The sequence below is a fragment of the Colletotrichum destructivum genome, chromosome 5 (genome assembly GCF_034447905.1).
Source record: "Colletotrichum destructivum chromosome 5, complete sequence".
In the NCBI taxonomy this organism is placed as follows: domain Eukaryota; kingdom Fungi; phylum Ascomycota; class Sordariomycetes; order Glomerellales; family Glomerellaceae; genus Colletotrichum; species Colletotrichum destructivum.
In genome coordinates this window covers 3,627,067-3,644,283 of record NC_085900.1, presented here as the reverse complement: position 1 = coordinate 3,644,283, position 17,217 = coordinate 3,627,067, and the positions used below count along the sequence as shown (strand labels likewise).

General features: G+C 53.3%; 5 protein-coding genes across 5 annotated transcripts; 2 read left to right on the top strand and 3 right to left on the bottom strand.

Annotated features, from left to right (window-relative positions):
- Positions 1 to 88: 88 nt before the first annotated feature.
- Positions 89 to 2,369, bottom strand: CDEST_08639 (Putative choice-of-anchor B domain-containing protein). Its single transcript, XM_062924798.1, has 3 exons — positions 2,156 to 2,369; positions 1,948 to 2,082; positions 89 to 1,862 (listed from the first exon to the last, which is right to left on the bottom strand). Exons 1-3 carry the CDS (start codon positions 2,282 to 2,284, stop codon positions 381 to 383), a joined length of 1,746 nt encoding a protein of 581 aa, XP_062780849.1. The 5' UTR covers positions 2,285 to 2,369; the 3' UTR covers positions 89 to 380.
- A 2,265-nt stretch (positions 2,370 to 4,634) lies between these two features.
- On the bottom strand, positions 4,635 to 7,412 carry CDEST_08638 (Putative tetratricopeptide-like helical domain superfamily; the record flags this gene model as incomplete). Its single annotated transcript, XM_062924797.1, has 4 exons — positions 4,635 to 6,157; positions 6,219 to 6,657; positions 6,713 to 6,831; positions 6,904 to 7,412. The coding sequence occupies 4 exons, from the start codon at positions 7,410 to 7,412 to the stop codon at positions 4,951 to 4,953; spliced, it is 2,274 nt and encodes a 757-aa protein (XP_062780848.1). The 3' UTR covers positions 4,635 to 4,950.
- Positions 7,413 to 7,766: 354 nt separating this feature from the next.
- Positions 7,767 to 9,580, top strand: CDEST_08637 (Putative major facilitator superfamily, MFS transporter superfamily). Its single transcript, XM_062924796.1, has 2 exons — positions 7,767 to 8,377; positions 8,458 to 9,580. The coding sequence occupies exons 1-2, from the start codon at positions 7,842 to 7,844 to the stop codon at positions 9,560 to 9,562; spliced, it is 1,641 nt and encodes a 546-aa protein (XP_062780847.1). The 5' UTR covers positions 7,767 to 7,841; the 3' UTR covers positions 9,563 to 9,580.
- A 618-nt stretch (positions 9,581 to 10,198) lies between these two features.
- Positions 10,199 to 12,312, top strand: CDEST_08636 (Putative FAD-binding 8, ferric reductase, NAD binding domain-containing protein). Its single transcript, XM_062924795.1, has 3 exons — positions 10,199 to 10,515; positions 10,580 to 10,732; positions 10,786 to 12,312. Exons 1-3 carry the CDS (start codon positions 10,250 to 10,252, stop codon positions 12,158 to 12,160), a joined length of 1,794 nt encoding a protein of 597 aa, XP_062780846.1. The 5' UTR covers positions 10,199 to 10,249; the 3' UTR covers positions 12,161 to 12,312.
- A 510-nt stretch (positions 12,313 to 12,822) lies between these two features.
- CDEST_08635 (uncharacterized protein) lies at positions 12,823 to 15,851 on the bottom strand (the record flags this gene model as incomplete). The annotated part of the gene is made up of 4 exons (XM_062924794.1): positions 12,823 to 14,966; positions 15,052 to 15,366; positions 15,417 to 15,659; positions 15,830 to 15,851. The coding sequence occupies 4 exons, from the start codon at positions 15,849 to 15,851 to the stop codon at positions 12,823 to 12,825; spliced, it is 2,724 nt and encodes a 907-aa protein (XP_062780845.1).
- Positions 15,852 to 17,217: the final 1,366 nt, after the last annotated feature.

Sequence of the window (17,217 nt, the reverse complement as noted above, 5' to 3'; positions counted from 1 at the left end):
ACAGCATCTCAGCTGAATGTGTGCCGATACACAGACATAGACTGTCGGCGAGGCTTGTAGCAGTGTTGTGCAATTAGCTTTAAAACCAGAGGATTCTGCATTGTATACCATACAGTCTTTAGACAATATAGTCCGCGTGAAGTCAAGGCCTAAAGAGCTTGACACACAAATGTAACTGAGAACTTGGTTCAAGAATGGGCCCTTGAAAACTTTTCCACCTACAAATTGACACCTTTACCCATCGCGTGACGGGGAATTCTGTTCAAGTACCAGGGGAACATGGAGTGGTCAGAACTTATTGTATTTTGCTAGATTTTCTACAGCCAGACCAACATTCCCCTCCCGGGCTCTCGCTTCGCAGCGTTCTGCCGCACACTCGCTCACGCCTTGGGAGGCAGCACGGTCGGGACGGGGGGACGGGTCGTCGTCCGGGGCAGCTCGGGCACGACGGGCGTCGGGATGCAGGCGCAGGCGCTGCTGACCCTCTCGACGGGCTTCTTGTTGTTGTTCTCGACGCAGGCCTTGGACGCGTACTCGGGCAGCAGGCTCTCCTCGGTCCGCTGGCGGGTGGTGAAGTTGCCGCAGAACTCGACCGACTCCTCCAGGCGGCCGGGCACGCTGTTGGCGCGCAGGGCGCGCAGGCAGTTGTCGGCGTTGCAGACGGGCGCCTTGGGGCACTCCTTGGAGGTCATCTTGACGACGAAGCTGCCACGCTCGATGGTGTGGACGAAGACGAAGCCGGACTTGAAGTTGGCGTAGGACGACCACGAGCCGGCGAACTGGACCTTGCCGCCGCCCTCCTCCTCGTCGTCCTCGGGGTAGATGTCGAAGAAGCCGGCCTCGCAGATGCCGGCGCCGGTCGGGTCCTTGGTGACGCTGGAGACGTCGAGCACGTTCAGGCCGTTGCCGTAGTTGGACTGGTACAGGTACCCGCCGACGATGTACTGGTTGTGGTCGATGGAGCGCGTCTTGCCGGCGTAGTAGCCGGTGTAGACGGGGTTCTCCAAGTCGCGGATGTCGAAGATGTGCGTCGTGGGCAGGCCCTGGGTCATGGGGCCGACCTTGGCGTCGCGCTCGTCGAACTCGTCGTCGAGGAAGAGGTACTCCTGCCAGGTCTCGTTGTTGACGACGCCCTGGTGGACGTACTGGGCGCCGGGGTAGTCGCTAATGGAGATGATGTTGGTGACGTTGCCGTTCTTGTCCGTGACGTCGTAGATGGTCAGCGTGTCCTCGTTGTAACCGTAGCAGATGTCCCTGCCGTAGTAGCGGGCGTCGGGGCCGCGGTAGACGAGGCACTCGGCGTCGTGGACGTAGCCGTCACCGGCAGCACAGCCGGGGCTCGTGACGTTGGTGGGGTCGCTGATGTCGAGGAAGATCAGACCGCCGCGGCAGGGCAGCTCGTCTCTGACGCGGATGGTGGCGTTCCCGCCGACGGAACCGCAGGCGATGGCGTAGTTGAGCTCATGGTTGACGACGATGTTGTGGGTGCGGCCGACGGGGAGCTCGTCCCAGTGGCCGGTGAGGTCGGCCTGGGTGAAGTTCTTGGGGTTCGCCGGGTCGAGGTCGAGGACCTTCTTCATGTCGAAGAACTGGACGCCGTGCTTGATGGCCTCGGAGCCAATGACGACGATGTCTCCGACGATGCGGATCTCTCTCCAGTTCGAGCCGATGGAGTCATACTGGGGGAGACGGCCGAGGTACACCAGCTTTCCCTCCTTGCTGATCTCGGCGAAGGCGGTGCCGTCGTATTGTCCAATGGCAACGAACTCTCTGCCATCAGCAGAGGTCCAACCCCACGACGAAGATCCTCGTCCGCCCCAGCTGCCAAGCTGCTCGTGGGACAAGAAGTGGTAGAGGTCAATCTTTTTTTTTTTGGACGGGGTTAGTCTCAACGGCCAACCAGGAAACGACGCAACAAGTATATCATGAGGGCGTTACGTTACGTACGTTTCTGCACCGGAAGGTGTTGTTGACATCGCCGGGGATGGCAGCAGCAAAGCCGTCAACACACGGGGTGTAGCCGAGCTCAGGGTAGCGAGCGCTGTCCATCAGACCGGCCTCGGACTCGGCCTCCCATTGAGCCTTTGAAAACCGTCAACAGAGCTGTTCAAAGCATCATCATCGTTGGGGTGAAATTTCCCGCGTGAGCACGTACCATCTTGATGCCCATGATGCGGTGGTGAACCTCGCCAGAAGCGTACTCGGCCTTGGTGCCGGCGCCGGCTGCGCTGCTCAAGCCGATCATGGCGGAGCCCAGAAGGGCTGCGGAGTTGATGCGGACCATTATGACGGTGTTACTTGTGTCGTAGGCTCAGCAAAGAGTACCACGGCTTTGTCACACGAAACTGTCACTGAAGGGAAGAGGTGACTGCGAGTAAGACAAAGGGGGAGCAAATGCTTCTCAAGCAAACACCACGCCCGGATCTATAAGTACTCACCGACAAGTCTCCTTCGATCGTCAAGCTTCCTGCTCCATCCAATAACCAACTAGTAAGATGGCTTTTGTTTTCCCCCGCATGGCAGCCTTGGAAAACGTTTGCTGTGGGGAATGCCACGACTTTCGTGATCCTAGGGAAGGCTGGCGAAATCCAGGCGTCGATGCTAATATCTCCCTCCAGTGAGCCCCGAGGGGAAAGGGAAGTTTCCAAGATGAGCGATGCTACCGTAAAAGCTTGGCGAATATCAAACTATGTGATAAGCAGTGCTTGGTACCATACGCTGGGGATCAAGCCGACCTTGGCGGCCTTGGCACCGCAGCACGCCGAGCATTGCAGAGCCTTCCCAACCAAGCCCAACGCGCCGCGCCGCGCAACTAGTTTCTAAAGCTGTCTGCTTCTGGAAGGTGAGTACCGGCTTGGCTACTTACGTTATTAGGCAGGTGCGGGATAATATTGATATGTTGTTATTGACAAGCCCGAGGTCCTGGGTCAGCGGGGGGGAGGAGAATGCATTAGAGTTCCCCGGGTTGAGCGATTTCTGGGGTGGCAACCAAGCGGCCGCTGGGGCTTAGGCGGCTTTTACCTCAATGGGGAATGTGAAATGTCAGCTGCAGGCCGGTTGAATCCCATATCTCTGTCAAAGATGACGCTGGAGCTGACGACTCGGGGGGGGGAGGTTGGTAATCGCAACTTGGCTAGGCGTCTCTTCCAGGAGATATCAACTATGCGAGGTTTTCATTCAGGAGATATCAACTATGCGAGGTTTTCATTCACAACCAATTACAACCAAAGGATAACCGATTGGACTCTTGTAGCCGAGCCTTTGCCAATATCACTATCAAAAGCGGAATGGAACAGGTTCGGCCCATCATAACCATCTAGTGTCAGAGACGTCACACAGCCAATGAGGTATCCTTGGAATGAACCGCAGCTGCCGTCATTACGTCGTCGTTTAGCAAAAGATACCAACTGTGTGTATGTACGTGTGTATATTCAATGTTAATAGGACAGAGAAGGCCGTACAAGCCACACTCTGTGAGCTGGTGTAGAGCGAAGCCTACACCGGCTCAAAGTAAACTGCAGTAGACCATTCTGTTCGTTGTTTTCATCTTCTTAAGCTGAAACTGTTCTTGAGTTAGATATCAGCTCAGCTTTAGGTCCTCCTCAGTTGCGCTTGGGGATCTTGCCAGGGCTGCTTTGATTTCCTTTTTTTGATAGGACACACTACTCGTAGGCGATTTAATCACATGAGAGGATATTAACTGTAGTCCGAGAAAACCAAAGTCGGGCCGAGGCAAAGAGCCCCTTCTCATCGTACCGACAGAGCCTCACGCCATATTGATCGACGGACGACGGACGCGAACTGTTACATTGACATTCCCCTGCAGAACGCGGAGCCAGCCCGCATGCCCTTACATTAGTCTCTCTACTCAAGGGTGCCCTTATCCATGAGTAAAGGCTTAGCCCGAGCACGCGATCGAGTTTATAACGACTCGACCTAGAACGTTCCTGACAGACCCCCCATGCCGCCTCCGCGCAATGCGGCCCGGAGCCTGCAACCATCTAGAAGAATTCCCCGTCATTCTGGCAGCTGATGGTTTATTTCTTTAACTTGAGGTGGCATGAGCCACGTTGAGTCGTCCATAAATAACCCCTGGGGGATAGATGTGAGCCGAGTGAGTGGGTACCTTGACCTCACCGTTGATATCTTGGTTGATGGAATCAGATGGATGTTAACTGAAGCCAATGACAGAATACACTAACCCGCTAATCCCCATGTTTCCTTTCTTTTTTTGTGGTTATATTTCTTATGAACACAATTGCTCCGTCTCCTACCGCATATGGGGCTGTGAAGAGTTAGACATAGACTACATCCAGGATCATAGGGTCGGATGACTCCATCAGGAATTTAACAGGTTGCGACTTACAGCTGTGAATTGGCTCTTTTCATGAATCAGACTCGGCTGTTACATAGGGTATAGCAGCATTGTCTTTACGATACTTCTTAGTCTTTGATTTTGTCCCTGAGATGAAACGAAATATTGAACATTGGTTGCCTCAGTCAAAGATCTATCGCCATGAACAGCTCTCACGAGCGCACCGGATTAGTGGTGATGGGGTGCCAACCAAGTGGAATGTAAAATGATAGCATCTCATTCTTATAACCCTTCTCGTAGAACTAACAAGTCATAGAATCGATGTTCATTTAAATCCACCAACTTGGTGAGCAGTCTTTACGGTAACAGCGATGGCCAACTGAGAACTCGGTGATACATCTGCTACTGCGAGAAAGTAAAACTTCCAGGACTTCATCCTGAAATATATGGTATGCCGATTTCAAGCCGGGACACACAGTTTCGTCTTGATCGTTAGTGACGCGAATGCACTCATGGCCGTCCTGACGAACAGAAGAACGTTGGCTTACTCGAAACCCTTTTCAATCGCTCAATAGACCATATGGAATAATAAGACAAACACAGATTAGACGGCCCAGAATGGGTCATTTATCCGTCTACACCTCTTGAGGTAAAGGCCATGTGATGTCACACCTCGCGCCAGGCAGTTTCATGCGGAATAGCCAACCCTGCGAATCATGAACCTCCCCGGCAACCCGTTGCAGCCACGCGGTGGGCACGACGGGGAGCCAGAACTCGCACGTCTCGCTCCTCATAAGCTCCATCCCCGTAGCCCACGACTGTCGACCGCCCTCCCAGTCACCAGCGGCGAGCTGGGCGTGGGCCAGAGACACATGGATCACCGCCGCCGTGAACCCGCCCCCCGACCCGAGGGTGTGCATGCGCTGGACCTCCTCGAGTGCAAACTTCCATCGCAGCATAGCCCAGCCGCGGTCCGTCCCAGAGTGGGCGATGCGAGCGGCGGCGAGGAGCGCGCGCATGTGTAGTTGCTGGTCGTGCAGGTTGTCCGGCCTGGGAAGCGCGGCCCCCTCCAGCTCCTTGAGCGCTGACTCCGCCGCGTCCAGCCTTTCGAGTCCGATGTTGGCTTCCGCCGAGGCGAGCATCAGCCGTCGGAACTCGCGGCGCAGGCGTTGAGAGTAGTTCATGTTGTCCAGCTCTGCGCGGGTCATCTCAGCGGCAGTCGCATATTCCCCCATCTCGCAGTATATGTCGGCGAGTCTGCCGACCAAGACGCGGCGCGTGCTGCCGCGTATCGGCTTGGTTGTGTCAAGGGAGAGGATCTGCTCCAAGGAGTCCCTGGCGGCGCCAAAATCTCCGACTGACTGGAAGAACCGCGCCGCCGTGCTCTGGAGCCGGAACGTGACCTCGATGTCCAGGGTCGACAACGGCTGGTCCGCTTTCCAGCCGTAGATGGATGACGGCACGTCGTTGTCGTAACACTTGATCTTGTTCTCCATCTGAGAAATGTGAAGGCGTCCCTGCAGTGCGTGGTCCCGGCGGGTGGTCGGACGCGGTCCTCGCCAGGTGAAGTCGCGTATGTACGACTCCGATTTGGCGAAGTCTGCGTCGACGCGATATAGGGTGCTGCGGAAGAGTGCAACGGAAGCGTGGAGATAATATGGCATTGACTTCCGCAGGAGTCCTTTGGCCTGCTCGACGGCAACGCGACGTATGGCAACCGAATCTCTTTCCCCAAAGAAGAGAAGGGTCTCCAGAACTTGGACTCTGAGTGACGGTGGTATTTTTTGTTGTTTTGTGACTCTCTGTACTATCGGCCAAACAGCCTGTTTGAGCACAGGTGACCTGCAAAATAAAGTGAGTAATGGCTGTTCAAACACATTTCGAGACGTAAACAAAGGCATACCAGTCTGTGTTGCCCTCGTAGCAGGGGGGGCAAACATAGCAAATGAGTTTCAAGGCGGCATCTCCGAGTTCATCGGCCGTTCTATGATGTAGGATGCGCGATAAATTCGACGCATAGTCGGGACAAAGAGACCATACGATGGTAGTGTCATCAAGGGCGCGTCTGATGATGTACGGGGTTTTCGCGGCGCGAGAAAGCTGAAGTTGATCAGACAGTATGTTGATGAGCTCCGATGGGAGACCAAACTCGGCAGCGGTGACGGTCTGGATCTCTCCATTGCTATCCCATCTCCTCTGCGGCAAACGAACACTCTTCAGAAGCTTCTCTGGAATGTCAGAGCCGCCGAGTGCATGGAGGAGGAGTAATAGCTGGTCTGGGGCCGGCAATATCTCTGCGTACCCGGCAAAAAGATTCATATACGAGGATGGCAGCGTCGGATCTGAAACAATCATGAGCACTTTTACAACTATACTCAAACACCAGACCCCACTGACCAAGTAGTTGGCTTAATATGAGACGCTGCGCAAGCGCTGTATAATCTTCATACCGTGGGGCGAGAGAAGCCAAATGATGAAATACCTCCTCATCGTCCAAGTTTAGGTATCTCTCGTAGCTGCTTGGCGTAAGTACTTTTTTCTTTATTTCTCGGAAATGTTCCACTAGGTACTAGACTATGTCTCCTTACGTTGAGGATGGGATGCCGAGCGGAAGCCAGAGGATCGACCCGAGGCCACCGAGTTTCCGAGCGATCTGGAGATACTTGCTCCCACAATTTCGAATGTCGGCATAGTTGTAATTTTTATGAAATATTTCGGCGAGCTGAGGGGGCACTAAAGCTTGGGAACTCAACTTGGACCTGAGGAAGATCACGACGCAAGCAAGTCGTCGACGCAGCTCGGTGCTGACACGGCCGTCAGCGGATACCCAAAACTCACCAACAGTATCGCCGAATAGTTCGCGTATCTTGTTTACGGGCGTGAGGTCGACTGATCTCACAGACAACACCTTGCCTGTTCGCTCATTACGCGGTGTGACTCGGTACCGGACATCGCGGGAGAGTGATTTTGACTGGGCCAGAAGACGACGCAGATCTTCCAGGTGGCAGTTCAGAGCAGGGATCAAGGCCCTGGCGCTGTCCTCGTCATGTCCCCTGGCTAAGAGTTGAATCGAGCTGCAGATGCAGGTGGCATTCATTGCACTGCGCGGAGGTTTCAGGGCGAAGTTTTTGTGTGACAGGAGGACTTTGCAGACTTTGATGCCCACTCCTTGTTGTCGTCGACCTTCACTCGTCGCTGCAAGCACCCGACCCGCCCCGATAGATTGTTCATGGGTGACATCGGCCCACTTCCAGTGGCTGGCTATCGGCTTTCCAGACCATGAAAGTTCCCGGTTCGGTAGATGGCTCTTGTTCCCAGTTCCGGTGGGCCCTCCGAATCGACCGGGATGGATCGTGAAGGCAATAATGGACCCCCGGCTCTCGGCGGAGACCAAGGCTTTCATCGTCTTCGGAAGCCCTTTGTGCGCGTCTCTTTTTCTTCTTCCTCCGACTTATTTCTTGCTGTATCATTTCTTATTTATTCCGTTGTTCCAACTGCAGCCATAGCAGACTGCTTGCCATCAGACATGGGCCGCTCATCACCCAACGAGCTGGACAAGTCCAGGCCCAGTCCAGCACCGCAAACATGCGAAGAAACGCCTCTCCTCCACGAACATGCGAGCAGCCCAGACTCGTCAAAGTCTCGTGCTGTCTCATGGGCTTCGATCCCTGGGAAGTGGCAGCTGGCCGTCCTCGTCATGGCCCGTCTGGCCGAGCCGTTGAGTGAACGGTCTTTGACGTCCTACCTCTTCTATCAACTCCAATGGCTCAACCCGGACCTCGACCCTGCCGAGATACCCAAGCAAGCCGGTTATCTCACTGCCGTGTTCGCAGCGGCGCAGTGCCTCACGTCTGTCTGGTGGGGGCATGCCGCGGACAACCCGAGTCTGGGCCGCAAGCGCGTCTTGATGATTGGGCTTGTCGGCTCGGCCATGTCTGCGTTGGGCATGGCTTTCTCGACGTCTCTATACGCTGCCTTCTTCTTCCGGTTCTGCGCCGGCGCTCTTAATGGGAATATCGGTGTTCTCAGGACCATGGTCTCTGAAATTGTCGTTGACAAGCGGTATGTAAAATCCCCTCCTGGAGCGTCATTCTAGCATTTACAGCTCGGTGACTAAATGACGCTGACACGGTCACACACAGGTACCAACCTCGAGCATTTCTTCTATTGCCCATGTGCTTCAACGTCGGCGTCATCATTGGGCCACTTCTGAGTGGATTTCTCGCCGATCCTGTTCACACTCTCCCACGCCTTTTCGGACCAAACTCGCTCTTCGGCGGTGCTCGTGGTGTTCAATGGCTAAGGGATTTCCCATATGCGCTTCCCAACTTGTTCTGTGCAGTCATTCTGGGAACTGCAACTCTCGGGATCATCTTGGGTCTCGACGAAACGCATCCACAACTGAAGCATCAGCCGGATGCTGGACGGAGGCTAGGCAAGCACATTATGCATACGATTCTGCGACGGGTGCCGGGCTACAACGATGATCCAGTAGCCATTGGTATTCCGTCCGCCTCGGTTCAAAGACCTATAGACGAGGAGATTGATGCACTGCCGATCAAGCCAAAGAGGAAGATCCGGGCCCCGTTCAGTGCCATCTTGACGAGACAAGTCTGCCTCAACATGCTGCAACGGTTTCTTCAATCCCTACACGTCTCGGCATTCAACTCCATCTTTTTCAGCCTCCTACCGACGCCCAGGGCGGAAAACAACAACTTCCACCCGCCGTTCCGCTTCACCGGCGGCCTCGGGCTCTCCAGCGAGAAGATCGGGATGGCCAACACGACGATCGGCATGATCGGGATACCTCTACAGCTGATTCTCTATCCGAGGCTGATCAGCATGCTTGGTGTCAGGCAATCCTACCGCGTCTTCCTGCCACTCAGCATCGTCGCGTACTTCACGCTGCCCTATCTCGTACTGCTGCCAGACGATGCCGTCCTGATCTGGACGTGCCTGTCGGCCGTGCTGACGATGCACGTCTTATCTCGAACGTTTGTCAACCCGGCGACGATGCTGCTTGTCAACGACTCAGCCCCGAGCCCGAACCTGCTCGGGACGGTACACGGTTTGGCATCCAGCATCTCGAGCGCAGGCCGGATAATGGGACCCACGGTCGGCGGCGCGATGCTCAGCTGGGGCCTTACCCACGACCTCGTGGGGTTGCCTCTGTGGCTGTTGGGGGTTTTGGCGGTGATCAACTGGGCTGTTCTCTGGTGGATCGACGACGTGAGCATGTCTCACTAAGATGGACGGGTCATGGGTGGTGGGAGGGGGTTAAACAGCTCACAGCTCATGTAAAGTTGTCACAAATTTAGAGTTGCTTAGCACCAATAAGCAAATACAACATGGCTCGTAAGTGTGAGAGTCCATCAGAGTGTTAATCTGGCAGTTAATTTTGAGCTCGGGCATTGACTTTGGTTCCTTTCTGCCATTCTTCTTCGACGAGCCCAGCAGCATCTATCTTGCTTGAGTGGCTGACTGGATTATGCTGCACAAGTCAGAAGACTGGTCTTACCAGAAGGCTTGTCACCCGACCTGATAGCCCCAGCTTGACCCAGTTATCGTTACCTTACGACAATGGTCAGGTCAGATGAACTACAGGATCCATAGTCAGCTGAGATGTACGCTAGTCTCTGGACTCTACTCTCCATGGAAGCCGATTTCTCACTGTGAAAAACGCTAGCCAGTTCGCATCCCTGTCACCCAGGTTCGTTACTGGGGTTCCTCTTTCACTGTGAAAGATGAACACATGCCGACAACCCTGCCGCCAAGGGGCTATCCAGTTTTGTCACCCTTGTCCTATCAGCTTCTCCCATTCCATGATCCGCCCCGGTCTCGCAGCAGTATGGGGCCCGAAATTTTCCTTTTTCATGTGAGATTATCTTATCAATCAGGCCACATCCCTCATCTTATCAATCAGAGGCAAATCTCATGTTCGTCGGCTGGTTCAACTCTCGGCCTCACCACGCCGCTCTCAGCATGCCTACAGCGACGATGATCCAGGCTCTCAGGCCTCCGATCACAAAACAACTTTGCAATGAGAAGACGCTGAAAATATACGCCGTGTTTCTCTGTGGCCTTTTGATCCTTGCCTTTGTGGCTCGTTGGCTGCGCGAAGTCTGCAACAGGAACCCGAGTTCAGCTGCATCTCGCGCCTCACGAGATCCCCGTCTCTTCAAATGGCTTCAACTCTTCCGGTAAATATCATAAAAAAGACTTGGCTCCTTTGTTTGAACCGGCAGCATGCTAATACCTTTCTAGGAAACTGGAGAGCCAGGCAGATTGGGGATGGTTTGGACGACGCTCCTTCGGACTCATCATATTGGTTGGCATCTACCTCACTGGTAACACCGTCTTCTCCTCGATAAATCTGGCCTTGTATCAACTGAACCATTGGGCATCTAGATTCGGGTGGTGATTTTCCCATGCACTTCCCATGGTTCTGCGCAGTGTCTGACATATCCTAGGATGGGTGCGGCGAATATGGCGCTGTGTGTATTCTTTGGATTGAAGAACACGCCAATGGCATATATAACGCCTATGTCACATGCTCAGCTCAACATCTTTCACCGCATCGCGGGATATACGGCGGTGCTCCTGGTGCTTCTCCATGCCATTCTCTACACGATACACTTCGGCCGCCAGGGGCGATGGGCAAACATGGTGAAACAAGAAAACCTGGAGGGTATCGGCGCTGGAATTTCTATGTTGGTCTTGCTCATGGGGGTTCTGAGACACCGAAGCTACGAGATCTTCTATGTCAGTCACATCGTTGGTTTCGTGGCCGCCGTCGTGTTGACATCGCTGCACCGGCCGAATTGGGCGAAGAAACTCCCCGTGTTGATGCTGTTCATCACTGCACTCTGGGTGGCAGATCGTATACTTCGGGCCGCGAGGATCACCTACAACCTCGTCAACAACACTGCTACTTTCTACTCACTTCCCGGCGGAGGAACGCGACTACTTCTAAAGAAGCCGGGCATCGATGTTGCTCCCCCAGGCTCTCATTGCTTTCTGTGGATCCCGAGACTTCACCTCTTCCAAAGTCATCCATTCACAATCGTCAGTAACGGCCCTTCTGGCTTGGAGTTGGTAATGAAGTCACGGAAGGGCTTCACCAAGACAGTCGGCACCTTCGCGGCCCGCTACCCTCGCTGTACTGCTTGGGCTTCAGTAGACGGCCCATATGCATCATGCCCGAACACAGAGAGCTACGACAAGCTGATTCTTATTGCCGGGGGAAGCGGGGCAGCGTTCACAGTTGGTCTCATGAATCACATCCTGAGCCGGTCGCAAAGACCTGTACACCAGTCTATCGAGTTTGTTTGGGCTGTGAAGCGTGCAGGTACGTCAGCCTGCAATTTCGGTTACTTGGCGTCCCTTTTTGACCATTCAGCAGAGCAATTGAGCTGGTTCTCCGAGCATCTCCGCAATCTTTCGAAAGCTGGGTCAGGTGTGAGTGTGAGGCTCTATGTCACGAGCGAGGATTCGGTGGCAAGCCCGAGTCTTGCCACATATTCTGACGTTGAATCTGGGGTCCAACCCGAAATGGAGAGAAGCCTTTCTTCGAAGACAGGTTTTGCCAACTATGGGAGTATCTCGGAGGTATGTGATAGGGACACACTTCTGGTCGGAACCGACTGCGACGCTGTCACATTCACGAGAATGGGTATTGAAATGGTAATTGAAAAAGCTATGGGGACATCAAAAAGTTGCCAAAGAGTTTTAATGGCGGCTTGCGGTCCAGAATCACTCATGGATGCCGTGAAGGATTCGGCGGACGATTGGCGGAGCAAGCGAGGCTTCAGGATAGATGTTCACTGCGAGGACTTCAACGGTTGATGGGTCCAATCAACGGCATTTTTATAAAACATCTATTGGGAGAAGCCTTTGATCAGTCTTTTCCTGATTCAAACGGCGGCGATAAAGCCATACCCACACGTGCTGAGACCGACAAGAAGCGTGTTTCCTTGAGTTTCCAGTTGACATGCCAAATAGCCCACACAGATCAAAGATTTCCCATGGCACTGGAAACTCACCGCTCTCGATATTTAGCATGAAGGACTCCTTCTAAGTCATGTTCTACAGGAGGACCCGGTCTGAGTTTGCTCAAGTTTGTGATTGCTTGTGTTCCGTCTATCGAGCATTCAAGCTAACGTAGGTTTACGGGTTGTGACCCCCCCTCTGATGATCATTGAAAAAACATAATGAAGCCAAATCATGAATCGGCGTTAGAGACTACTATAAATGGCGTCTATGCTGCCCACTCTGAAATAGAATAAGCGTCAAGAGATTTCGTTGGTCTTACGCAATGTCCTCGCCTAGCTGCTCGCTTGAAGATGACCGTTTGCGATGTGATGATGAAGTGTCAACAGAGGTGAGCAACTAGGTAAGCAGAGCACTGGTGAAATGGAGGCCAAAAATAGTTCCATTATTGATTCCTCTCCCTTCTACCCACTGTCTGCATTGTCTCCGGATTCAGATGCATCATACATGGGTCATTACTAAACAGGAAACACGCACACGACGCGGCCTTTGTAGCTTTTCCCCTTGTTATATGCGTCTTTGCCGCACACCTCCTCCCTGTTGTCCCAGTTATCGACTTCGCAAGGGAACGAGTTGGTGCCCTTGCACTGCATAGAACCGGGCCAGGAGTCGTCGAACCCCTGGGTAAACTCACAATCCTTCCGCCCCATTAAGTCGCTCTCGGCGCTGAAGCTACTGGGCCACGGCGACAATTCAAGTCTGATGTCCATGCTGGCTTTCGATGAGCCTGCATTTTTCCCGCTACAGGGACTGAAGTTCGTATCTCCACGTTTTCGGCCGTACATGACCCACTGGTATTTGTTTTTCCCTTTCGTCTCGTGCATTACAAGAGCTTCCTCCGAGGGTTGAGGCTTAGGAGGGGGTCGTGGCACCGAGCTGGTGCTGGTGGTTCTCGATTCAAGCGAGGTCGAGGCTTCTTGGGGATTCGATGCCGATGTCTTTTTGGGTGCCGACGTGTCGATGGCTGTCGGCCACGCTGGGAGGGTAATTGCAACAGACGGGAGGACCGAGACTGTGACCACTGAGCCTGGGATTTTTGACGAGGATGTCTTCACGATAGTCTTTTCAGCTTCGATTGGCCAAACCGGAAGAGTAATTGCAAGAGAAGGGAGCACCGAGATAGTGACTATTGAGTCTCGTGGCGAAGAAGAGAGCTTCTTCGCGGCAGAAGTGTCAACGGCAGTTGGCCAAGCTGGGAGAGTGACTGCAAGAGACGGAAGCACAGAAAAAGTGATCATAGCACCTGAGGATGGGGTCGGGTTGTCACTGCTACCGGCTGAGGTTGCCTGCTTCTTTGATGAAGCGGACTGAGTCGATGCCGAAACACGCGTCGAAGCGGTGGTGAAAGAGGCGGAGCCCGTTGGCCGACCGTTGCTTGGGATTGGGCAAGCCTGCCTTCGGACCGGAGCTCCACCGGGGGCAACAAAAACTTGCCCCGACGCCGGGGTCCACTCTGCCGTGCCGATCTGCCGGTTCTCGCTCCAGACGCGCCACGCCGCCTTTCCGTCGCACGTCTTGGCCGGTTTGTACTGGATAAGAACCTTGCCACGGGGACTGTCTTTCTGCTGGCGCTGGATCCATCGTGTTACCTTCCCCACCGACCACGCTTTCGACGTGCCAATCGCAACAAACGCCTCGTTGGGCATCATGATCGGCGCGTAGTCGATGATCTCGGGCTGGATGCCGCCGTAAACCCGGGATATCAGCTCCGACAACCTTTGCACGTTTTCCGGGGACAACAGCGTTCCGGGGTCGCGGTTGATGTCGCTGTTTTCCGCTTGTGTGCGAAGTTGGCCATTCGGGTAGTGACGGATTCGTGGGCGAGGCGTGATGATGAAGGCCTGCATGCCCAGGTCTTGAGCCGTTTTGCCCTCGCTCTCGGGATTCGGCTTCCAGTCGCCAAACATGACACCATGATCGCCCTTGTCCGGTCTCTTTAAAATATCCCTGAGGCCGTACTCGTAAAGATGGCGAGTCCGGTGGTTCTCGGGAAGACCAACCGCTGTCTGTTGTAGGACTAGGGATTCAAATAGGTCGTCTTGTTGCATGTTCATTTCGAAGATGTGTGCAGCCCATGCGCCGCGTTCGGATACCAAGACGACGGAGGTGCAGCCGTACAAACCCTCGACGCCGAGGACTTCCACCTTGTTTTTAAACAAGAGCCAATTGGCGCTGACCATCTCCTCTTGCGGCGTGTCCACGTTCAATATGTCATAATTGGCGACCAGTTTCGGTGTGAACCCGAGAATACTCCCGATTTGGGGGTAGCGGCCGTCCCTGAAGGCTATGCACAACTTGAGCTGGGTGTCGATGAAGTCGTCCACAAGTCCGGATTCGTAGTCCTCGGGTTCTTCCCAGTCGCCTTCTTTTGCCGAACCACGCTTATCAAGGGCATGGTGCGGGAGTTTTGGCAGCTCCGGGGCCGCATCCCTTGGGCACGCAGTACTGTCACAGTTCACGATGCCGCACGTGGGTTCGGCATTGTCGACCGTCTTGGTTGTCGTCACGGTTCTCGCTGAGTCATAGACGCTGCACCCGGTGATCGTCGTATAGGCGCTTGTTGTGCAACCGCCAAAGACTTGAGAAGACGGGTCATTTGCAGCTTCGTGTTTGCGTTAGCACAATTCAGACAGCCGGTCTTTGTTGTAAGACGTCCATTCTGTACTTTGAAAACACTTCAATCATACCTTTTGTAACAGAACAGAAGGCACTACGTTGGGTTGCAGTTACAATCGTGGTACAAGATGTAGTCGAAGAAGACGTCGAGGATTCTGTTTTTGTCGACTTCTTTTCTTCCTCATTCTCCTTTTCTTCCTCCTTCTTATCGCCTTCTCCATCATCATTTCCCCCAGAGTCATTGTCTGCTGGAGGGCAATGGCCGATATTGCCAATGATGGGAACTCGAATGCAGAACTCTGGAAGTCGTATCTCAAGGTTCGGAGGGGTAATACCGGGGAGACAGCCAAAGCATATCTTGGGTGGGCCAACAAGGGGGATGATGACTAGAGCACGTCAGTTTTGAAATGGTCCCAAAGGAGCCTGGGGAGCTTACTAGGAACTATGGTAGGTTCATCGCTTCCGGGTGATGTCGTCGTTATGAAAACGGGAGACGTGTATGTAACACCAGTGATATCGATCAGATTTGCGCTTGTTGGGAGATTTGTCAAGGTTGAGAAGCTTGCCGTGACCAGTGGAGTTGAGGCGGTCTGAGTTGGTATCTCAGGGGCCGTAACGGGTGGCTGCGGTAGCACCGTTACCCTTGGAAGACCCGGTGCAGATTGTTGAGAGTCCGTCGCTGAAGGAGATCTGTTGGTTGGGATAGGAATGAATGGTTGCGGCGTGGAAGCATCAAAAGTGAGGCTGCTTAACGACGATGTGGCAGTGATCTCGCTCGTGGTTGGTGGGGCAAGTGAGGTGACAGAGGTGACTGTGTCTGGAATATTGACACTTCCAGACGACACTGACTAAAGGTTTTCAGTAGGTGCATGAATCACAGGATCACAGTGATAGTTTTTCAATGCGTTCCCGTCAAATATTGTATAAGGACCCGGTACTAGACTCACAATCGTAGTGTTTTGCCAGGGAATAATGACCGATGAGCTACACAGACCGAACTCTCTCTGGCACGTTGGCTGAGGAACAGGAAAGGTTGTGTTTTCGAACCGACGAAAACCAAGATGCCGTGCCTGCCCGGCCGACCCCTCTGCAAGGGATGAAGCCAACGAGAACGCGAATGCAATCTTCAAGATCATGTTGACTGTCATGTGAGCAAATGAATGTGAAATGACCAATGCTACTGACGCCCGAGAGCTTCTGGATCTCGGTACTGCTTCTATCTATAGCTATATATGCTTCAGGAGCCAAGAGGCCCTCAATAAGTGGCTCCGTATGGACGGTTTCTCGTCTCAATTGATACTCCGCTGACAGACATCTGCAACGCAGAGGCATATGAAATGAATGTGTTACAGGTATACAGCATGATCATTGTGGTAGTTGCCGCCATCTCGGACGGAACGGCTGTGCACAAGCCTACCATGGTCCATGGCACAATGATCCGAGCAAGCAGCAGAATGGATACGAGGTTGTCTTGTTCACAAAGGAAACAGCCCGCATGAAATGAAAGCTGACTGTAGAGGGCTGTCGGACTCGCAAACGGGTTTCGGACTCAGGCCTTTGTTGACTCGAGTGGCTTACTGGTTTGCACAAAATCGTGCGGATCGACATAGAGTGAGATGCAGATTCTAGTTGGATGAGAAATGCGACTTTGCAAATGAAAACATATTTACATGCATCATTCTGTACAGGATGGTGCTTTTGTAGAAGAATGCCAGTCTCATCAGTAGACTTTCCAGACATCACGGTTGTCAGCGCAAGAGAAGCGAAACGCACTCCAGTGATTAGGACCCAGCTGCTAAGCCTTGATCAAATGCACAATGCTGAGCAGAAGTGCGTGTAACATGGCGGTGCGTAGTTTTCAGCTTCTGGATATGTTGCATGTTCCTAAAGCAAGGCGTCACTAACAAAGAGGTTCTATGTCAGCTGATGCCTCTGACTTATGTGGTGTGACGTTTTGTTTGAATTGATGTTGTCAAGATCTGCAAGCTGATGTCATACAATAAGTACTTTGACTCAGCAATACTGGCAATCTTGTCACAGTAACAAGTGTATGAACATGTGTAGTCAGGACGACAAACATGCTTGATTCAGGCATGCGTCTGGCATTGTTTGTGCTTTTGGTGCATACAGCTTAGATTGTTTCAATTGTGCAGCGTGCGTATATTGCGTGCTGCATAACTGTCTTACTTGGCCAACTCGTGTATCCCAAGATTCTCTCTTCTATCTGCTCAAGTTGT